At 33.1% G+C, this 20,847-nt stretch overlaps 4 protein-coding genes across 12 annotated transcripts; 1 reads left to right on the forward strand and 3 right to left on the reverse strand.

Moving 5' to 3' along the window:
- Positions 1–1,455: 1,455 nt before the first annotated feature.
- Positions 1,456–3,388, forward strand: LPA19 (photosystem II 11 kDa protein-like protein). 7 transcript variants are annotated; one of them, XM_028079384.2, is made up of 4 exons: positions 1,456–1,596; positions 2,053–2,173; positions 2,594–2,997; positions 3,114–3,388. In XM_028079384.2, exons 2-4 carry the CDS (start codon positions 2,092–2,094, stop codon positions 3,249–3,251), a joined length of 624 nt encoding a protein of 207 aa, XP_027935185.1. In that variant the 5' UTR covers positions 1,456–1,596; positions 2,053–2,091; the 3' UTR covers positions 3,252–3,388. The 7 variants fall into 7 exon arrangements, with proteins under 7 accessions (XP_027935185.1, XP_085531891.1, XP_027935186.1 ...); XM_028079385.2 differs by having other exon boundaries at positions 1,468–1,925; XM_028079387.2 differs by having other exon boundaries at positions 1,481–1,596; positions 2,111–2,173.
- Positions 3,389–4,351: 963 nt separating this feature from the next.
- Positions 4,352–7,489, reverse strand: LOC114190156 (imidazoleglycerol-phosphate dehydratase, chloroplastic-like). 2 transcript variants are annotated; one of them, XM_028078942.2, is made up of 8 exons: positions 7,169–7,487; positions 6,967–7,091; positions 6,360–6,464; positions 5,947–6,039; positions 5,403–5,477; positions 5,245–5,307; positions 4,836–4,945; positions 4,352–4,538 (listed from the first exon to the last, which is right to left on the reverse strand). In XM_028078942.2, the coding sequence occupies exons 1-8, from the start codon at positions 7,398–7,400 to the stop codon at positions 4,511–4,513; spliced, it is 831 nt and encodes a 276-aa protein (XP_027934743.1). In that variant the 5' UTR covers positions 7,401–7,487; the 3' UTR covers positions 4,352–4,510. The 2 variants fall into 2 exon arrangements, with proteins under 2 accessions (XP_027934743.1, XP_027934744.1); XM_028078943.2 differs by lacking the exon at positions 4,352–4,538 and having other exon boundaries at positions 4,836–4,972; positions 7,169–7,489.
- A 1,730-nt stretch (positions 7,490–9,219) lies between these two features.
- Positions 9,220–12,271, reverse strand: LOC114190192 (pentatricopeptide repeat-containing protein At2g22070-like). The gene has a single exon (XM_028078990.2). It carries the CDS (start codon positions 12,099–12,101, stop codon positions 9,753–9,755), a length of 2,349 nt encoding a protein of 782 aa, XP_027934791.1. The 5' UTR covers positions 12,102–12,271; the 3' UTR covers positions 9,220–9,752.
- Positions 12,272–15,635: 3,364 nt separating this feature from the next.
- On the reverse strand, positions 15,636–19,307 carry LOC114191644 (putative serine/threonine-protein kinase WNK9). 2 transcript variants are annotated; one of them, XM_028080948.2, is made up of 8 exons: positions 19,290–19,307; positions 18,885–19,022; positions 18,751–18,788; positions 18,336–18,563; positions 17,979–18,199; positions 17,671–17,828; positions 17,139–17,577; positions 15,636–17,011 (listed from the first exon to the last, which is right to left on the reverse strand). In XM_028080948.2, exons 2-8 carry the CDS (start codon positions 18,957–18,959, stop codon positions 15,975–15,977), a joined length of 2,196 nt encoding a protein of 731 aa, XP_027936749.1. In that variant the 5' UTR covers positions 18,960–19,022; positions 19,290–19,307; the 3' UTR covers positions 15,636–15,974. The 2 variants fall into 2 exon arrangements, with proteins under 2 accessions (XP_027936749.1, XP_027936748.1); XM_028080947.2 differs by lacking the exon at positions 19,290–19,307 and having other exon boundaries at positions 18,885–19,236.
- Positions 19,308–20,847: the final 1,540 nt, after the last annotated feature.

Here is a 20,847-nt window from a genome sequence, read left to right on the forward strand (position 1 = left end):
CACCCTAATACAAATCATGCCACATGTACAATGCTCCATTAATGATTTAAACCGCGTTACAGAAAATGACCAAATAAAACACGAATTGCGAAAATGAGGACCATTTAAAACATTCTGTAAAAATGATGACCATTTTAAACATTCTGTCAAAATGAAGATCATCCGCAACAAACACTACAAAAATGAGGACCAAAAAGGTATTTAAACCTTAAAATTAAAAGAAAAGTATGCTTACTCAAACAAAAACTTCAAAGTTAATGTCTACTTTTTTTCTCTCTCAGTTTGGAATATAACATGATCTCCAAAACTTCTTTTCATCTATGACCAATCTTGGTAGACTTTTCGGGTGAGTTCTTTACCAATACTTTACATTTGACATTGTTCACATTACATTTGTGAATCAATGTTTGCCAACATGGATAGCAAAACCTGATTGCAAGTCCTAAAAATATACAATTCAATTAACCATAACAAAAAATTTAGAATATCCAAATTAAATGTATAAATATATGTATGGTAATGAAGTTAAAGAGCAAACAGATCTTACTATATAGTTTCCTCTTTCTTGATAAGTGGTCAATTTGACATGAAAAACAGTAATAATAACTTGACAAACAATACCATAATGAAAGTAATTCAAACTTAAGTCTATGCAATTTCATTTGAAATTTCTAATATGAAAATATATATAGTCTCCATTGTGTTGGGCACCTTAAGGTTATAGAGAGTCTTAATCTTTGGCTAAGTAGTGTCCTAGGTACGTTAACATTACTTTTCATCTTCATCTTCACTTTCCACTATCGTATGAAACTAATTCACAAGAAAAAACACTAACAAAACATATTAATATAAATTTCATAATAAAATAAAGAATTAATTAAAATAAAAATATTAAAAAAAATTACATATTTAACTTTCAATACTTTATTTCAGTGTAATTTTATTATAAATCATAATTTTTATCTATTAAAAATATTTTTTTTCTATCATATCTATTAAATTATTTATATATTTCTCTTAATCTAAACAATTTGATTTTCACTTATTATGTTTTTCAAATCTACTCATTTCCACATTTTTTTTTTCTAAATCCATCATTCAAGCTTAATCCTCAAATTTGTATGAAACTTTTGCATTAATTCAAACTCATTGAGCTATTATATTGAAACGTATATACATTGAATGTTATCACAATAAATATATCACGTTGAAGACATGACACAAGGAAAAAGATAAAAACAAAAAATTTGTTAAAAACGTTTAATGAAAGGTCCTAAAAACTAAAGAAAATCATATATGTAAGGTCTTAAGAGAATAAAAATATATTTTTGTTAAAAAGGGTCTAATGAAAGATCTTCAAAGAATAAAAATATATTTTTATTACTAAATATTAAATAAAAAAGAATGGAAGAAACCTTTTCTTATTCATTGTTAAATAAGCTTTCGGATGAATAAAAAAAATAAAGAACCAGGTAAAATCAGTATGAATATATGTAATTGTGTAATGGGGGGTTTTAGCATGATCCCTTTCGATAAGTCTGCAAAGGAAATTGTTTCGCAGGATTCCGGAGAGATTGTGGTTGCTGCAAAGCACAGGTAAGAGAAGCATAACATTTTCATTTCGTTATTCCAAACGCTATTATGTTCTGTGTTGTGTTCAATTATTTCTTTAAAAATTTTGCTCTGCTTTAAACTTTTGAAACTTTATTCTGATTTATGATATCCAGATTTTGAACCGTTCATTGTTGTACTTGGATTTTGCTTGTTAGTTGGTAGTGTATGTTTCTTGAATTTATACAGCACACTGCAGCTTTTATTTTATTTTATTTGTAATCCAAATTTTTGCCCTTGGCGGCGCCGGGTGGGTGGTCGGGGAGGCAGAAGCAGCCGGAACTGGCGGGAGACGGGCATTTAGTTATGTATTGGTATGTGTTTGTGTGATCGTGTGTAGAAGTACGAGTGTCAGTTCGATTGAAGAACATTCATGCTAGACAAAATTTATGATTAACTGGGTGGAATGATGGTGAAATTATTGGTACTTTGTGTATTTAGTGGATGTAGCTCTGTATTGTGGAAATTTGTAAAAGGAGGATGGCAATTATCCTTGCAGCAAATATGTGTTCCATCACAAATTCCAAGACGGTTGAAGGGATCAAAAGATTTGCTAATGAAGGTATGCCTAAAATTTCAAAAAGCCTTTTTTAGGGCATGTTTGTGACACCTTATGCGGTTTTTAACGTTTGGATGAAAGCTACTAGTTGTAGTTTATGCATTTTATAACCATTTTGACGAGATCTGTTTCGGGTGGACATGTTTCCAATCATAGCTTATTATTTTTTATGTTTGCTGTTTCTGTATTATTCTTAATCTTGTTCCTTTATGTTCCCATTTCACTATTTGTCATACTAAAGGACATAGTTCTTTTGGATTGCTATTTTCTGATTGATTATATTGAAAGAATAGCTTATTTTCATTTGAAGAAGGAAAAAGAAAGTAGAATCAATAAGAACATTATACATAGTTTGTGAAGAACAACATGATACCCTGAGTACAGTAGGTCCTTCATTTATTGACAACTTCTGCAACATAACAGATAAAGTGCAATCCAGGTCTAATATTGCATTGCCTCATCTGGAAGCTTCATCAAGTCGCAGGCATCTTTTAGTCGGTGTTGGCCCTTCATTGGCTACCTTGGCTTGTGGTTTGTCACCATCAATGGTATGGGCTGAAGAGAGTTCTGGTGAGAAAGAGGAAGAAGATAAAGGGGTTATTGGGGCTATCAAATCATTATTTGATCCTAATGAGAAAACAAAGTATGGAAAGGTGTTGCCTAAGGCTTACTTAAAGTCAGCAAGAGAAGTAGTGAAAACACTGCGTGAATCTTTAAATGAAACCAGTGATGACGTTGCCAAATTTAGAAGGACTGCAGATTCCGCAAAGGAGTCAATTCGGAAATATTTGGGCAGTTGGAGGGGAAATCAGACTCTTGTGCAAGAAGTATGGATTTCTACTTGAAACTCTTTATGCAACGAAAATTCAATGCCTTTACTACTAATATGTGGAAATTTTGTTGCAGATTACCCTTTTATGATCATGTTTTGGATGTCTCGCAGGAATCATATGTTATTTTGGAGAAAGTAATAAGATCTTTGGCAAACTTTTACTCGAAGGCAGGGCCATCAGCTCCACTATCACAAGAAGTTAAGTCTGAAATATTAGATTACCTAAATACAGCTGAAGATTTTTTGTAGAAAAAATGTTATAGAAATAGCACTATTTTTAACTCGCTGGTGCTACATAGCATGTCATTAAGCAAAATTATTCTTCAATCAAATTAATTTAGTTCCAAAAAATTGATCCAACTTCTTTTTTTATTTTTTCATCCGAATTCTGATTGCTTGTTTTGGTTGATGATTATCCTCCCCTCTCCGTCCTCTCTCCTGTGTCCAAAATTAGAGAAGACTGGGAAAATTGAGTCTATTTATCTTGTTTTATTTCCATATTCTTCTGTTATATTAAAAGCGCAAGATATCTATTATCTTGTTTTATTTCCATATTTTTACCAGAAAATAAGATTTGCATTAAGATAAATTAAATTGCCATAGCATAATAAATATATATATATATATAATAGTTATTTTAAAAACTAGATAAGTTATTTGATACCACTAGCAAAATAAACTCCTCGTTTATTTAAGCTTCTTGTAATTGATTTTCATCTCATCACCACAATAATATAACATTGGTCGTGGTCAACCACTTGCCTCTGGCGCAGCGTACATTATTTTTCAGCAGTAATTTCTTGTACATTTTTCGTGTAAATGTCTTGTGTCTTTAACTTATTATTTCCCTTTTTTAAAATTGAGGGGAAACGATGCTATATTGGTCAAAGTTTATCGAATCTAAAAGCAGTTAAGCTATTTGAATTTAAAACGTTTAATAAAATTAACTGATAATTTATTAAAAAATTTAATTCTTTAAATAGCTAATAATCTAAAAATTAACATACTATTTTAAACTTTATCCTCACTTTATATATTAATATTAAATAAAAATAGTTGTTCAGATTATAGTTTGATACAATATAAAAAATTCGTGAGGGAAAAGTGAAAAAACATGGAGCTGCTCAACGTAAGGATGAAAGAAATTTTAATAAAACAAGTGATGATAGAAAAATAAACTAAAAGGTTTTATAGCTTCACATGTTAGAAAAAACATTATTTAAACAGTTAAAAACTAATAAAATAAATACTTTCACTAAAGTGCTTTATTTTACTAACAATAATTGTTTTAAGATAAAAGTTAAACTAATTTAACTACTCTGGAAGAGGAGAGTATAAACAAGTTTCCGGAGCACTAAAGCTTTTCCCCCATTATTTATTTTAAAATATACACCAAAGAAAACCACCAAAATAATTTTATTTCTACAATAAAAATACTTACAACAAGCATCTATCATCACACAACGATTATGATATACCAAAAATATATGAAGGTCCAACAGCAGATATCAGCTACGAGACAGAACCCCCTTCGAGCTGTGCATAGAAAATCAATGGAAGTATTAGTTTTTTACACGACAACACAACTGCATTCATGGAAATCATGTAAATCCAAAGAACGAAAACAAACAAAAACTATTATCATTTGAAGACAAAGCATAAAGCTGGTTTCATCCTCTACAGCAAAGATATCATCTTTGTTATAAAAAAAGAAAAAGAAAAAAAAAGAGAGAGGAGAAATATAGATGGTTTTCAAGTAATACTAGAAGCAAATAGTACATCGAATGAAATCTAATTCTCTTCATCTTGGCACAAAATAAAAAGGCACCATACCTTGGTACAGTTCCAAGGCGACGTGGATCATACTCGGTTGCTTGTCGAAGAGCCCTAGCAAAAGCTTTAAAGGTCGCCTCAATAATATGATGGGAATTTTTTCCAGCAAGCTGTGCTCAGAGGAATGCATATAAGTTCTGTTACAAGGTTTTCAAAATTGGGATAAAAAGTATCAACTAGAAAAAAGAAGCATAGGCTCCAAGTTGGATTATGTAGTCAATCTGTTAATGCATGAAAAATATAGAAACAATATCTCATTTTTCCAGCCTACGTGGCTATGAGACATATCAAAGATCCCAGGTCAAACATCTACAATATCCAGCATGTTTAAATCGTAATGATATGCTCAAATATATCTACAAATTGAATGACTATAACTGATGATGACCTAAGTTCTATGTATTGATACCTGCCGAATGTGAAGTGTCATACCAGACGTGTTCACCAATGATTGGAAGAAGTGTTCCACCAACTAAAAACGATGATATCCAGTAGAATTCATTAGTATATAATAATACTAAAGGTAAAGATAAAAGGAACAAGAAGCACAAAAGATGGTTATAGTACCTGAGTATCGTATGTCCCAACCCTCTGAGTGGGTATGTCCAAATTATAACCTAGATATGGCCGGCCAGACAAATCCTGGAAAAGAGTGCAAGGAATCCATGATGGAAGAATAACAGAGAAAACAAAGTTAGATGTTAATTCCTTCTACTACTACTCCCATTTAAGTTAAACGTTTTCAACCGTTCTAACTAACAACTGATATGATGCTCTAAGGTAGTTATGCAAATAACAAATTGATCAAATTGGAAAGAAGAACTTCCTAATTTCAATTCAGAAGCATTGTGTAAGTACTACTAGAGCTGATCATGATCGAGTCTCAAAACAAGCTCATGTATGCAGTGTCTCTTTGTCCGAAGCAACTAAACTCTAAGAGTAATTTGAATTTATTTATGCACATAACAAACATAGAAGAAGTCCTAACACATTTTGAAGTGTGGTTATCCATTTACCGTGTTTATAAGCAATGGCAAATCACACTTTCCCACAACACCTAAGTTAACATTTACCGACAAATTAGTATTTCTACAAATTGTATGCAAGTTACCAGCGAAACGTGTATTAATGCCTCATCAAGTGGAGCAGAGAAGTTACCAAACCGGTTAATACCCTTCCTATCACCAAGAGCCTGCAGCAAAGCCTGAAGATGTAGTAACAGAAACCTCTTAGTTTTGACATGATAGATAAATGCAAAATTATTAAAAAAAAGACTAGTGTAATTACAAATCCCTGTTGCAATAAGATTAGAACTGGCACTATAATTGTTAAAATGATCAACAATTACTTAGATGTCAGCGTGCATAAGAAAGGAAAAGGTAAAAAGTATATAAAGATACAACTTTCGCACCAATCTTCGGTGCAAGACCAAGCATGCTTTAGTTTGAAGGAACAAATATAATATAGAAAACCAAAAAAGGAAATAAAGAATCAGCTCATTTGTTCATAGAAAGGTTTGCATACTGTTCCAATAGCAAGTGCGACGTCTTCATTTGTGTGATGATCATCAATATGTATGTCACCTGTAGCCTTTACGTGTACATCAAACAGCCCATGGGATGCAAGTTGCTGAAAAAACACAGCCAAGTATAGTTTCCAAAATTATTATCTGCATTGAGTGTTTTACATCCTCAGTAGCATTTAGTGTTTAGTTTCGAAGATATAAAGCAGACAAAAAAAATACTCATCACAAAATTCAACTCTTATCCAACTAGCCTTTCATCTATTTCATTCCACATTACCGTGCTCGTTAAATTGTTATAGCACGAACTTCGATGACATAATATGCATTTTCATTTTAGATGTGTTTTACTAAGTAAATGTCAAGTGTATAAAGAATAATTCACTGTACAATTCTTTAATTAATTATTTAATATATTTTGGCTCCCATGATTATTTTCCGCATCATACAAGAATTACAAGAATATGAACAATGATCGAAATCTCAATTAACATTTTGAGGCAGATAACAATGACGGGAATTAAAAAGTAAACGAAGGGGGGTAATAACAAACAAAAACATAAAGCATCCTCAACAAGAATGCACTAAAATTGAGTTGAAATTACTGACGTCGAGCATATGATCGAGGAAGGGAATTCCGCTACTACTATCAGCAACCCCGGAACCATCCAAGTTTATCTTGACTGATACATTGGTCTCCTTAGTGACCCTTTTAACCTCTCCAATTCTAGCACCTAAAAGTGGTCGAAAAAGGTGTTGGAGAAACCAAAATCTCAAAAAGTGAAGATTAGGAATAGAGGGTTGCATTGACCTGAGTCAATAGGCAACGTCGTCGTAGCTGAATCATTGTCTCCCACCACGGCAGCGGAGGAGACGTTTCTGGGAAGATCCATCGGAGTGAATTTGCGTGGATTGAGTGAAAAGATTGAAGCTTTGAAAGGTGAGGGCGTGGGGTTGGGTATTGCGTTGAAAACCCTAACCCTTGATTTTAGAAGTGGGGAAGAAGGAGATGCTGGAAAAGAGGGAGGAGCAGATAGTTCCATTGAGAGTGTACCAAGAACGGCAGCACCGCGCCGATCTTCTCCGAGGGTGGTTTCAGTCCACAGAAAAACTTAGGTGGATTTGGGCAAAAAGAGTGTCAGGCCCAAATAAATTGCAAGATTATATAATAGGCTTATTGTAAGCCTTTTCTTTCTAGAGCCCCATAGTTTCTATGTGCAACCTCATGGGGTGGTTATCAAACCAAAATGCTTTTCTGCATCTTTTCGTGCTAATCAAACGCTTAGATCTCTTCTTTATTTCCCCTTAACCCGCTTAAATCCTATCAATTATATTGACATCTTCTCGGAATTTTAAAATCACATCAACACTCAATTCTTTGTTAAATATAAATACTACACAGACCTAGACATGTCAAAATAAGCCAATCCGATTCACACGGGTTGGTTCACCACGAGCCGGATTGAAAATGAGTGAATCCAACCCGACTCACTTTATGGTGAGCCAAAAATTTTGTAACCCGGTTTAATCCATCACGGATTGGTGGGTTAAGTGGGTTGACTTACCAAACCACCTAATTTTTTTTTTTTAGTATTCAAATATTTAAATAAATTTTTAAGTAACCCATGAGATGACAATCAAACTAAAATCAAGAACCAATGTTTTGATCATACTCACCACTAATATATGAAGAATTATTTCCAAAAAAGTATCCATATAATCTAAGAAAACATGGCTAATATTACAAATTTTCTGTTATACTATTCAACAAAATATAAATAAAAAAAACTATACATTTTTTTTCATGCTAATTTAGAAAAAAATGTTTATAAGACGGTTACTTGAGTAATTTACTATAAAGATTATAGTTAAATATTAAAGTATCAACATATATATAACTTGAAAATCAAATTAATTAAACATTCAAACTATTCAAATATAATTAAACAACATTCTAACATTTATAAATATGAAATTGTGAACAAATATAATAGAAGTAGTAAATAATTATTAAAAAAATTAAATATTCCTGTACGCGCACGTAGATAATGCAGACAATTTTTTCTTTTTAGACAGTGGAAGTAACGAATGGATGGTAGAATTATTCAAGACCAAGATTGTTTAATTCAACGAACATCAAGACTAAAATGTACAACAAAAATTTAGGAGAACCAAAATTCGTAAAAGTATTATATTTAAAAATTTTATTCTATCTGATATATATTTTTTGTCTAATTTAAGATATCAAATGAAACCGTTTTCTATATTCAATCGTAAAATGTTTATATAATGGGCTAAACTTTATTTCACTAAATTAGGCAGATAAAGCATAGCTGAGTTTTTCCAAAGGAAACGTGGAAGTAGTAGTTTGCATGAGGAAAATACAATCTCTAATTAGCTTTTTTCTAACACAGAAAACACAATAGCATATTTTTATAGGTTTCCTTGTATCTTTGTCTGCTCAAAATTTTTCAATGGGAAGTTACATTTCTCAAATTTTGTTCCAATTCTCTCTATTCTGTCTCTGGCTTATTCGTGAAGTTGTTCAGACTTCAGATTCAAGAAAATGGCTATCTTCGTTGAGTTCAAAGCGTAATTAGTTTGAAAAGCTTAGAAAGTATGGAATTAAGGCTCCATTCTTAGGCAGAAAACAGGAAACACTATAACTTTATAAGTTCATCCACCTTTAAACCAAACAAGACAATATATCATAAGTACACTATTCAAACACCACAGAAACAGAAACGCAAAGCTTTGAGTATTATTGTTATCAATACGAGATATGGCCCCAATGTTATGCTCTAATGTTAAGCAAATTGCTTCATTTGTTATTAAACTACAGAACATACTAAATAACGTAAATTGTACTAAAATTACTACACAAGGGCACAGTTTATTTATAGTAAAACAAACTACAGTAATAAGGTTTACAATAAAATCATGTAAATCTACCACAGTTTCAGGCATAAGATATCAATGAATATCACTAGAAAGTTAAAAATTAAATTGAAACTAAACTGAAGCAGAATAATGTTATCACTTCCTGACTAAAGCGGTATCAATCAATGAGTTATCAATTTTACGTACACCTAGAAGTTAAACCTTTAAAGACAAGCATGAGTGTCACTGAATTAACGAAGTGGTTGATTCAAATCCCAAGTTGCTGAAAATGTCCACTTTGGTAATGAGGCTTCTGCAATCTTGATTGTGTCACAATCATAAATATTCTTTTGTCGTCAAAACTATAGAAAACGCAGAACGTATGTATTTTGGCTCGTGGCCAGAGCCACACCAATATGGATAGAAAGTAATGAGAAATTTATGCTTTCAGTTGAATGTGCTAGTAAACCGCTGGTCAAATTGTAGTCTACACCAAATGTAACTGTTTCTTTCTTCTACCAGTAATCCTGACAAGAGCAAGAACCATCCTTGAAATGATGAAATCGGGTTGCATCTCTAACTATAATTTCTCTTTTCACAAGCTTAGAGATGTATTTTATGGCAGTGTGGCAGTCATTACAAACTCTAAGGTTCTTCATAATCCTCAGTGTAGAATACTCTGGAGTATTTATTAATGCAAATGCAATAGCAAGTTTTTCACTGTGATGTCTAAGGATTTGTTCTTTCACTTCTTGTTCCAGGTCATGCAACACAGAATTGGTGTCAGGAATAAAGCCCATTTTCTTGATCTCATTCCATATTTTTGAAATCATACGGTAGATTGCATCTCTTTGGGGGTGAAGTGCATCGTCAACTCCAAAAGTATGGACTTTGTTCTGGATTTGCACCCAACTGAATCCTTGTTCTTTCTTTACTGCTCTGTCCTTCATTGACTTCCTAACCTTAGCAGCATCCTCCCATTTACCGCAGGCTGAAAGTGTATTAGCAAGTGCCGAGTAAGCCCCACTATTGTTGGGATCAATAAAAAGCAACTTTTCAGCTGCTACTTTAGCCAAATCAACATTTTTATAAACCCTACAAGAAGACAAAAGTGAACCCCAGGCCACCACATCTGGTTCGATGGGCATATTTGTAATAAAATTATATGCTTCTTCAAGCAATCCAGCACGCCCAAGAAGGTCAATCATGCATGCGTAGTGGCTAGAGGTGGGTTCAATGTTATGAACATTTGTCATCAAATTAAAGTAACGTTTACCCTGTTCTACCAATCCCACATGTGTGCAAGCAGACAACACACTAACATAAGTAATGTGATCGGGCTTTAAGTTAATTTTCAACATCTTTTCAAACAGTTCTATGGCCACATTTCCAAGTCCATGTTGAGCTAGAGCCAAAATCATGGAAGTCCAAGTCAATGTATCCCTGTAGGAGCAGATCTGATTGAATACTTTCCTAGCATCTTTGATGCTACCAGATCTTGAGTACATGGTAATTAAAGCATTACCCACAGAAATTGATGATGCTTCTTCCAATCTCATAGCAACTGCATGAAGCTGCTTACCGTGATCCAGAGAAGCCAAGCTTGAGAAGACACTTAATAGTGCTGCCAAAGTATAACTGTTTGGCTTTGGACCTTCTCTTATCATCGACCTAAAGAGAGCCAAAGCGTTGCTAATTAAGCCATTCTGTGCATAACCAACAATCATGGCAGTCCATGCAACTACATCAGGACACTTCAGTGAATCAAATATCTCTCTTGCAGGGTTTATATCCCCAATTTTGACATAGCCATCCAACAGTGATGTGAATGCTATAACATTAAGACTCGAAGTTCCAGTTAGCTGTACAATCCTTCGAGCAATTTCAACAGCACCCGACTTTGCATACATTGAAACCAGAGCATTCCCCACTGGCCCGGCAGTGTCAATATCAACTCTTACAATATGTGCATGAATTTGTTTCCCAAGTTTCAAGCTTTCGAGATTTGCACAAGCTGACAGCACACTTGCCAAAGTGAACTTATCCGGATTCAGAGATGAACTCTTAAGCATAGAAGAAAAGGTTTCCAGGGCTTTGATATCATGTCCCTGATGACAGTACCCTGTGATGATGGAATTCCAAGAGACAATATCCGGATCACTCATTTGATCAAAGAGTGAAAGTGCAAGGTCAAGTCGACCGAACTGCATGTGCATTGAAATCATAGTATTCCAAGTTGATTTGTCCTTCAGCCTCATCCTCTCAAAAACAACCTTTGCCATAACAGAATCACCACACTTTGCATACATGTTAAGCAGTGAATTTGCCACAGGAACAACCCCAGATAGCCCCTGTTTAACAACAAAGGAATGAACCTTATTTCCAACATTCAGGGCTTTCTTTGCAGAACATGAGGCCAGAACATTGGTAAATGTGAATTGGGTAGGAGAAATTCCAGAGGAAACCATGCGGAGAAACGTGTTAATAGCGGTATTGAAAAGACCCAAGTGGTTATACCCCACAATCATGGTGGTCCAAGACACGGAATCTGGGTTGGGAATTTCGTCAAACAGTTGTCGTGCAGAGTCCAAGTGACCACCCTTAACGTGCATGGAGAGAATGGTGTTCCATGAGAAGGTGGTCTTAAGGGGCATTTCATGGAACAAGCGGTGGGCATCGGAGAAGAACCCGGTTTTGGAGTAGAAATTGAGGAGGTTGTTCATCAAGAAGACGCCAAGGCAAAGGCCGTGTTTGATGATTGGAGCGTGAATGCATCTTCCCAGGAATGGGTCTCGGGATTTGATTGCGGATTGGAGAAGGATGGCCCATTTGTCGGAAAGAGAGGGAGTGTTTGGGTTTTGCATCAACACAAGCAGAGTGTGTTGAAGTGTCTCCCTCCCAAAGTTGCACCAGCATCAACCCTTCCCAACAATTTTGCAAACACTAACTTCCTTTTCTTGCCTCCAAAACATTCACTCAACACTCTGGAATTGTAGTATATTGTTGTATTGTCTATCCACAGTTGGTTTTGTCTCCTAGAGTTGAATTGAATTTACACAAATAAAAACAATTTAGCTTATTAGAAATGATAATGGTAAAAATATCACGTTCACATGGAAGAATTTACAATTTTCAAGAAAGTTCAAATATATTAAATTTAAATCTATTTTATTTAGATAACACGATTTAAATTATTGAACTTTAATTTTATTGTTTTGTCAACAAATATGAAAAACACTTCTTCAACCACAGAGATATAAATAAAAATTAAGCATTAAAATTTTTAATTGAAAAGATCTTCTTAAAACACCCATCAAAAAACAATTTCATTGATATTAGTAAAAAAAATCTTAACATACATTATTAAAAAATAGTTATAATTTACACTGGTAAATAAGTAATCTCAACTTGAGAATAATTCATATTAAGATTAACTTAAAAAAAAAGTTCTTCTTATTTATATTAATAAAAAAATTATCTTACTAATGTTGTATAATAAAATCTTGATTAATGTTAGTTAAAAAAATAATATGTTTTAGTTGATGTTGGTCGAAAAAGTCCTCCATTTACTAAAAAAATAATATATGATGATTTTAAATAAAAATGTTGTGAATCATATTAGTTGAGTAACATTATTAATATTGATGATTCTTTTTAACAACATAAATTAAGAAATAATATTGATATAATATCAATAAGCAAATAACCTTGTTCATATAACATCAACAATTAATTAGTCTTGATCAGACGATCAAATAATAATTCTAATTAACTTTAAAAAACCTCTATCGATATAAGTTAAAAACAAGAATAAATTAATATCGTATTGATGTCAGTTGAGTTAACATAAATTCATTGAACTAAAATGACATAGAAAAAGTATCCCGAATTTTGATAAACATCGAATTGTCTAATTTTAAATAACTATTTTAATATATTCATAACATTTTAATTTATTTACAATACTTTGTACATAAACAATATATTTTTATCTTATACTATCCTACAATTTATATAAAGAGGAATCATCCTCCTCTGAAAATTTACTATGCAAAGATAAGGTTAAGGTATAATGTTATAAAAAATAATTATACAATTATCTTGAATTTTGAGCCTTCCCAACTTATTACAACGTTAAATTATTTGATTGACTTATACAACTACTTGTGTTGCAGACATATAATAAGCAATGTAAAAAGATTGTTTCCAATTATATTGTGTATTTTTTTTTTATCGAACTTTGTTTTAATGGATAGGATATGCCACTTTAATGAATTTCGACATTATTTTTATTATAATAAATGTTTATTAAAATGTTGAGGAATAAAAAAGCTGTTCATTAAAATAACTATTTCCTTTATTTGTAAATAGTTAAAGTAGTTAAATAAACATATTATACTCCTTAAACAAACCTAGTTTACAAAACAAAAACATTCCCTACTGTCCTAGCTACTAACAAAGTTAAATTTACACTAATAATATCTAGCCTTAAATTATGACTATCAATATTCTATATTATCGAATCTTCGTAACACATTATTAATGCAAAATATGCATTTTTTTTAATCGATTAATTTTTGTTTGAAAACTCAAATAATTATATTTAGTAAATTTATATATATAAACTTATTTTTAAAAAAATAGTTCAGTCATACTAGGATTAATGACGTGTGAACTTGTTCAATTATTTAATTTTGAAGAAAGAAATGGTGTTTGATAATTTAGAGTTTAGGTGTAAAGTGGCGAATAAAGCAAACAACAAAGGAATCCGTCTAAGTGTGTTTATGATGACATTCAATGCATTTGAATGCATTACACTTTTCCATGTTCTGTTTTTCCCAGGCTGCCACTGTTGTTAGTAAAAGGTGTCAACACAATCACCATCTTTAGCATATGCCTTTTAATGAAGAGAGAAGATAACCAACAACACTGCCAATATCTACATTATTTTATTCATAACAAAAATTCTACATTCATTCAAGATATATACACTAAACTCTCTTATCTAGCTAAAATACCATGTTATTTAATAACAAATAAAAATTTATCAACGGAGTCGTATCTCAACTTTAAAACCAAAGATAATTCAAATGTACAAAACTTATTGAAAATGTTTTAAGAAAATCAATTAAATTAATTATTTTTATTGTTACATGTTAGAAGTATATATTATCAAAACTAGAGGAATACACTTTTTATAATCATTTCTCATAACTATAATTTGTAATTTACCCGTTCTTTATTGTTTATTCCACTGTTCATTTTAAAATAGCCAAAATTGATTACGATGCCGAATATGTTTAAAATAAGAATTTATTATTAAATATTTTATCTTGGAGTAATTTTGAAATATTTAAAAAGGCAAAAAGCATATATTTTTTCCTTCCACGTTAAGGTGTGTTTGAAATCGTTACCAAATAACTCATGTCCGAAAGCTACGTGTTTCTCTGTCATTCCCATTGGGTCCAAAAACCCACTTAATTAAATGAAACTGAGACTCAAAACAAAAATCAAAACGTAACACCTATAAGCACCATGGAAAATTGACCGATGATTTTGAGTTGCCAAAACCCAACTTGTACTGTGTTGGTAAAATATATTAATTCAATCCATGCAAAAGATTTATTATTTTAAAGATTCATTAAAATAATAAATTTATGAATCTTATCTTTTATGTTGTTCATTTTTTTTATTCAAACCTAAACTCATATTTAGATTCTGCTCATTAGATTACACCTTACATAGTATTTCTTAAGACAAGTGACTGCTTAAATGAAAGTGAACCTATGCAGTTTATATTAATTCTTAATCTCCAAAATTCCTTTAACGGATATGTTCATTGTTTGGCCAGCAAAATTTACAGGGCGATAGGATTTTGTCAGAGCCACCTTTATCGTAGCTTTGAAACATGGAGCTGCAAAAGCATGTGGCGTCGCTGTTATGATGAAGTGTTCACACCAGCAGAACATTAAACATCACACAAAATGATGGACCATTTCTTTCTTTGCTCTTCCAAACCACCGCACAATGCTCTCTCAGACAGAGGGTTCCTCTTTGTCAGTACTCATCAAAAGTGTAATCTTTTCAGTAATATAAAGGACTAGAAATTATGAATATTTTACACCAGTTTATTACAGTGCTGAGGAAGAAGGAACTAAAAATTAGATAGTTTTCTAGTTGTACAAGTATCTGGTTACATGGTACCTCCTTTTCTGGAAAAGTTATTGTTCGACCCAGACTGTCACATGCCTATGGTTTAGTCAAATTTTAAACTTAACTTGGGGGCTTTGAACCATACAATAATTTCTGATTTAGAACATTATTTAGCTGCCTCATGATTCATTACATTAGGTTAGTGAGAAAGGTTAGGAATGATAAATGGATAAAAACTTATATCATAGAGAAAACTGACAGATTTTACTGACACAGCATTTCATATCATTTATAGTATCTAATCCTCTAGGAGATGGAGCTGAAATTCAGCATCTCAAGGGAAAACTTTACTTACATTAATGTGACTGAGTTAGGCTGTGCATGATTTACATCTGGCATTTTTCATACTAGGTCAACTGACCATCATGGAAAAGGGTGCCCACAAGCTAAATTACAGCTACGATCTTTTGAGTAAATCCTATCAGTCTCAGGCTCTGATTTTCTTTCCTAAGTTTAAGAAAACAGGCAATCGGTTAATGTAGTTACATTGGTACATGATTATGAACTTTGGTGGTTTCTAGATTCTAGAATTCTATTGCATCAACAGGAAGCGAGGTTGCCCTCTGAAGTGAGCTTGGAAACAAAGCTCCTGTGAAGAAATCCTTGGCTGTGACCATTCGCTCAGGACTGTTAGACTGATTAATCTCATCAACATTTTGAACCATTTGATCAGCATAATCGTTGAATTTCTCGTCTTCAACAGGAAAATGCTTCCCAGAAACTATAGATCTTAATTGTGGTTTATTCTTTTGTATCTTCAATTTGTATTGAGCTGATAAACTCTGAATTCCATTTTTCCCACAATTTAATTTTTTCGTATCAGGAGAAATGATGCAAGTAAGTTTTGGCTTAACCCCCAGTTGTTGATCTTTAAGCTCCCTTAACTGAATCTGGTACTTTGCTTTGAGCCATCTTAGCTCTTGCCTAATTTCATTTTCACAATCCGACATAACACAACTTACTGCAGGGTTTGAATGAGGCCTTTTGGTATTGAGATCACTTTCTTCATCTACATTAACAGCTTTTCCTTCCTCCTTGATGTTCAACGGGTTTGATACCTCATGAGTTTGGTCACAGTGTATGTCTTTTAACTCTTCATTGCATAACTCTGGTTCATCTCTCTGAGCCCAAATATCTGTAAAATGAATGCCATCGGAATGGCTTGACGCATGCCGTGTACCTTCGGTGTCACTACTTGCAGATCCTTCAACTTGATACGTTATCTCTTCAAATCGGCCATGAATTGCAGCACATCCATTTTTAGAACAATGAAGAAATTGAAGGTTCTTGCCACAGGGATTATTTGATGATACATAATCAAACAAGTAACCGTTTGCAGCACAATTGAGGCAGACACCTGCACTTGAACATTCTGAATTTTCCTCTATTCTGGCTCCTGTTCTCCACTCGGGAACCAGTGTTGCAATTTCATTGTCTATCATATTTGCCAAATCTGATACATCTTGATCAGTTATGTCAAGCTCAGCTACCATTTCATTTGCAACGCTCAATGCAGTATCAGTCTCAATGTCAAATGGGAAGTAGATGTTTCGAATTCGACCTATTTAGAGGAATGCCTTGTTACTTTGTTTTATTTGCTTATGCAGTAAGTATCAGAAGAACAACAGAATATAGAATAATCAAAGACAGAGAGTTCCATAAAGAATATAAGAAATTGAAATGCTAACCTTCGTTATCTGCAATTCTGAGTCTCAAAAAGATGCCATCATCTTCTTTTCTCCCACTTTTGATTGTTGTGTCAACCTTAACCAAATTGTTATCCTCTTCACAATCAAAGAGACCGATTTCCCTTGTTTCGAAATCGTTTTGATGATAATCCAATTCAGAGAAGGATCCATAACCACCAAGATTATCAGTGTACCTACTCATTGAGGTGTTGATGCCATACGCTCCATTCAAAGGCTGTCTGATTAATGGGGCTACTTCATAGCAATCTCTTTGATACTGCACTACTTTTGAGTCAAATCCATAATCATCAATTTGTAGAAAAGGATCCTCCAAGAGTTCCTTCGCTGAAAGTCTGAGGGACGCAGTTGCTAAGCATTTCTCTACAAACTGTCTTACCTCTGGGTTGACTACTTTGTAAAGAGCTTCTGGCTTCTTCCCCTGTAAAATATACATACAAATTAGTGGACAAAGATGAAGAATCATATAGGACAGAAAGGTAAATTAAATAAAAGAACGACTTTTGCTTCATACAGATACAACTTTCTTGTAAATTTGAGCAGGGTGGTTGCATTCACTATAAGGATATTCAAAAGTGACCATCTCTAAGATGCACATTCCAAAAGAGTATATGTCAACCAACTCATTGTAATCCTCTTCATACACTTCCGGAGCCATAAACTCAGGTGTGCCTGGAGTAAAACAAAGAAGGAAAAGCAAATAGAGTCTTAACCTGGTGAACTGTGCAGACATAGAGGACTAATTATCATAGCGGAAAGTAACATTTTCATAATCATCTTTTGGAACATAATGAAAGGCTTTCATGCTGCTTTTCTACGCACCAACACAACGAGCAGCATTAGATTTGCGGAGAATCGCAGCAAGGCCAAGATCTCCGATTTTGACTTCCCCTTGGTTGCCATTGATGAAAATGTTATCACACTTGAGATCTCTATGGATCACAGGAGGATTATGGCTGTGCAGATACAGAAGCCCTTCCAAAATCTGCCTACACCAATGCTTAACAGCTCTGATGTTAACTCGTCTGTGCTTAAGTCTGTACCTGCATACACAATGAATACAATGAACACACCCATTTGTTAACAAAAGGAAGCAGAAGCTAGAACTACCAGAATAAATCATTCAGTGGAATACACACATATACGATTACATGCATAGAAGATAAGGAGAGGGCTTACTGTCTTAGAGTCCCAGAGGTAAACATCTCAGTGACAAAATTGATTTGTCTGTTGGCAGTATCAACCCACGAAGTATAGAACTTCATGATGTTCTTGTGTTTCAATGTCTTGAGAAGATGGATTTCACTGTATAACCTCTCAAGATCTTCAGGATTCTGCAAAAAGTCATAAAGCTTTACTTGATTCCATGCCACTTCTATCCCGTCATACTCATCAAATGCTCTATAGCTGCAACAAATGAATATGGTCTCATTAAAAAAGGAAAAGAAGAGAAACAACTCATTTTGTTGAAACCCGGTAACTGTTCCACTCAAACAACAAAAATGGAGAACATCTCAAGCAGTCAAAAGATTTTGTTTGGAAAACTCTGAGATGGGTATGCTGAAAACCAAGAGCTAAGGGATATCATGCATACACTGTCTTGGAAGCTCCTTTGCCAAGAATTTCATTGTACTGCCAAACATGAAATTCAAATCCAGGAATCAGAACAAAGAATCTGAACATAAAGAACATACAAAACTTTGAGTAAAGGAAAGGTTGTATATGTACTCTTCCATATCTTCCTGTAGGATCAACTTCAGCAAACTCAAAGCCCTCTGCCTCAACACATGCAGCACCATTCATGCTTTTCTTCTTATTATCTGTTCTCTCCTTTGGTTTAGTTTATAAAGACTTTTACTTCCTCTTCTGAGAGAGTAAGAGGGATAAAGAACACGAGATGAGAGAAAAAAAAATGGTAGTTTTTCTTTTGTCAATGCATAATACAAGGAATATAGGAAACTGTGTAACTAATTACTTTGGTTTTCTGTGGACAAAGAGAGAATCAGGGAAGAGAGAGAGAGAGGAAGAGCGTAGGAAGGTCCATCAAAAGGACAAAGTTATTGCCAAGTGCCAACTAACCTAAACAAGAAAGCAAATGCTTCACAAGGTAGGAGAGTGATACCTCAGTCATACCTCTAATTTACCACCACGCTTCTCTGACAGTAACTGACAAAAACACACTCTCTCTCTCTCCCTTTCTTCTAGCCTCCTCTTTTTACATCTCATCACGAGCTGTAAAACCATTATCACTCTCTAAATGCAACAGCTTGCACTGCATGGACCAGCCATTGTTTTATAGGCTTTCGTATTAATCAAATATTTTATGTGGTGCTCTATGCACGGGAGGGGAATTTGGGTCCTGTGCATTTATGGGAAGGTTAGACTTTGTTGCATCATTGAAATTTATGAAACCTTTCTAGTTAGGAAATTGGGCTTTCCTTGCTATTGTTACTATTTTAGTGAACTTGATCAACTTGTTTAGATTTGGCCATGCCCTCTATGTTACTTCTCTCTAATGGTGGGTTCCTTTTTTAGTTCTCCACTGTGGACAGCAACAGGTAGTGAACAAAAATTGAGTTAGGAGGAGTAATGAAAAAGTTGCACTCAAGGTTGGTTGGTCTAATGATTACCAAACTAAGTCTTAAAATAGAAATGTGTAGAAAAGTATTTTGAAGTGGGTGGTGTCTAATTCAGCTAACTGATATTAGTCTAAGGAAAATTAGTTTTGATGGGAGAAAGTTTAGGATGCATATAGAAAAAGTTTATAGAGTTAGGAGCAGTGGTGATTGGGAGAGTGAGATAATTGGTTAAGAAATGAGTGGTGGCTTATGATAAAGAAAGGGGACCAGTGCTCTTTATCTTTAACTAGCCTACCCTTCAACGTCACTATATATGCTGCTGGATTTTCGGAGGGGAATTGCGTTTCAACCTCAATTTTTATTTTTGGTTTTTTCTGCATTTTATAATTTACTTATCAATATTTTATCTGGATTCTAAATTCCTTTTCAAGATTTTTTGTTCCTTCAAATTGGAGTGGTTATAGGATTAATAGATACCAAACGTCAATATGGTTAATTTTATTTTATTATTTTAGCTCTTAAATTATGTAATATTACTACTATCTTGATCTCATGTATATCAACTTTTAAATGATTTAAATATATCAATATGTAATTCAACGATAAAAATTATTTAAGCTGTGAATAGTATATTTTATGCTAAAATTATGTGGAGCACAACAAAATATCTATTTTTTCTTCTGAAATTTAATATATTTCATGAGAGTTGATTTTGAACACATTTTCAGCCTTTTTTTTATAATTTAGTTGTAAAATTTAATTTGTAATATTTTTCTATATTTTTTTTTCATGAGTATGTGTCTCTATTTTCCAAAATAAAGTTTAATAAATTTAAAGAAAAAGAAAGAAAACAAAGCACTCTCTGAATGTTTCTTAGCAGGAACACCATCAATTGATACGACATGAATTTGTTTCTTAAATATATTTTTGTAAACTTAAATCCCTAACTGAGAAAGGAAGTGATTTTCCGGTCAAATAATAAAACTGAAATCATATGATAATTTAAGAACCATAAGTTTGGTCTAATATTAATTTCTTTCACTAACATAAAATAAGGTTGATCTGAGGAATTTGAAAATAAATATAAAAAAATTATGGATTCAACTAAAGTT

The sequence above is a fragment of the Vigna unguiculata genome, chromosome 7 (genome assembly GCF_037176805.1).
Source record: "Vigna unguiculata cultivar grain cowpea cultivar isolate G323 ecotype 2 chromosome 7, ASM3717680v1, whole genome shotgun sequence".
Classification (NCBI taxonomy): domain Eukaryota; kingdom Viridiplantae; phylum Streptophyta; class Magnoliopsida; order Fabales; family Fabaceae; genus Vigna; species Vigna unguiculata.

Bases quoted from the DNA above. Each gene is read 5' to 3' on its own strand.
- LPA19 (XM_028079384.2), top strand. From the start codon at position 2,092: ATGGCAATTATCCTTGCAGCAAATATGTGTTCCATCACAAATTCCAAG. The intron at 2,174-2,593 runs GTATGCCTAAAA...GCAACATAACAG, and splicing joins CAAAAGATTTGCTAATGAAG to ATAAAGTGCAATCCAGGTCT. The intron at 2,998-3,113 runs GTATGGATTTCT...GATGTCTCGCAG, and splicing joins ATCAGACTCTTGTGCAAGAA to GAATCATATGTTATTTTGGA.
- LOC114190156 (XM_028078942.2), bottom strand. From the start codon at position 7,400: ATGGAACTATCTGCTCCTCCCTCTTTTCCAGCATCTCCTTCTTCCCCA. The intron at 7,092-7,168 runs GTCAATGCAACC...GACCACTTTTAG, and splicing joins GACGTTGCCTATTGACTCAG to GTGCTAGAATTGGAGAGGTT. The intron at 4,946-5,244 runs GTATCAATACAT...CTCTGAGCACAG, and splicing joins TGACACTTCACATTCGGCAG to CTTGCTGGAAAAAATTCCCA.
- LOC114190192 (XM_028078990.2), bottom strand. From the start codon at position 12,101: ATGCAAAACCCAAACACTCCCTCTCTTTCCGACAAATGGGCCATCCTT.
- LOC114191644 (XM_028080948.2), bottom strand. From the start codon at position 18,959: ATGAATGGTGCTGCATGTGTTGAGGCAGAGGGCTTTGAGTTTGCTGAA. The intron at 18,564-18,750 runs GTATGCATGATA...CATTTGTTGCAG, and splicing joins AAAGGAGCTTCCAAGACAGT to CTATAGAGCATTTGATGAGT. The intron at 17,829-17,978 runs GTGCGTAGAAAA...GTTTTACTCCAG, and splicing joins TAATGCTGCTCGTTGTGTTG to GCACACCTGAGTTTATGGCT.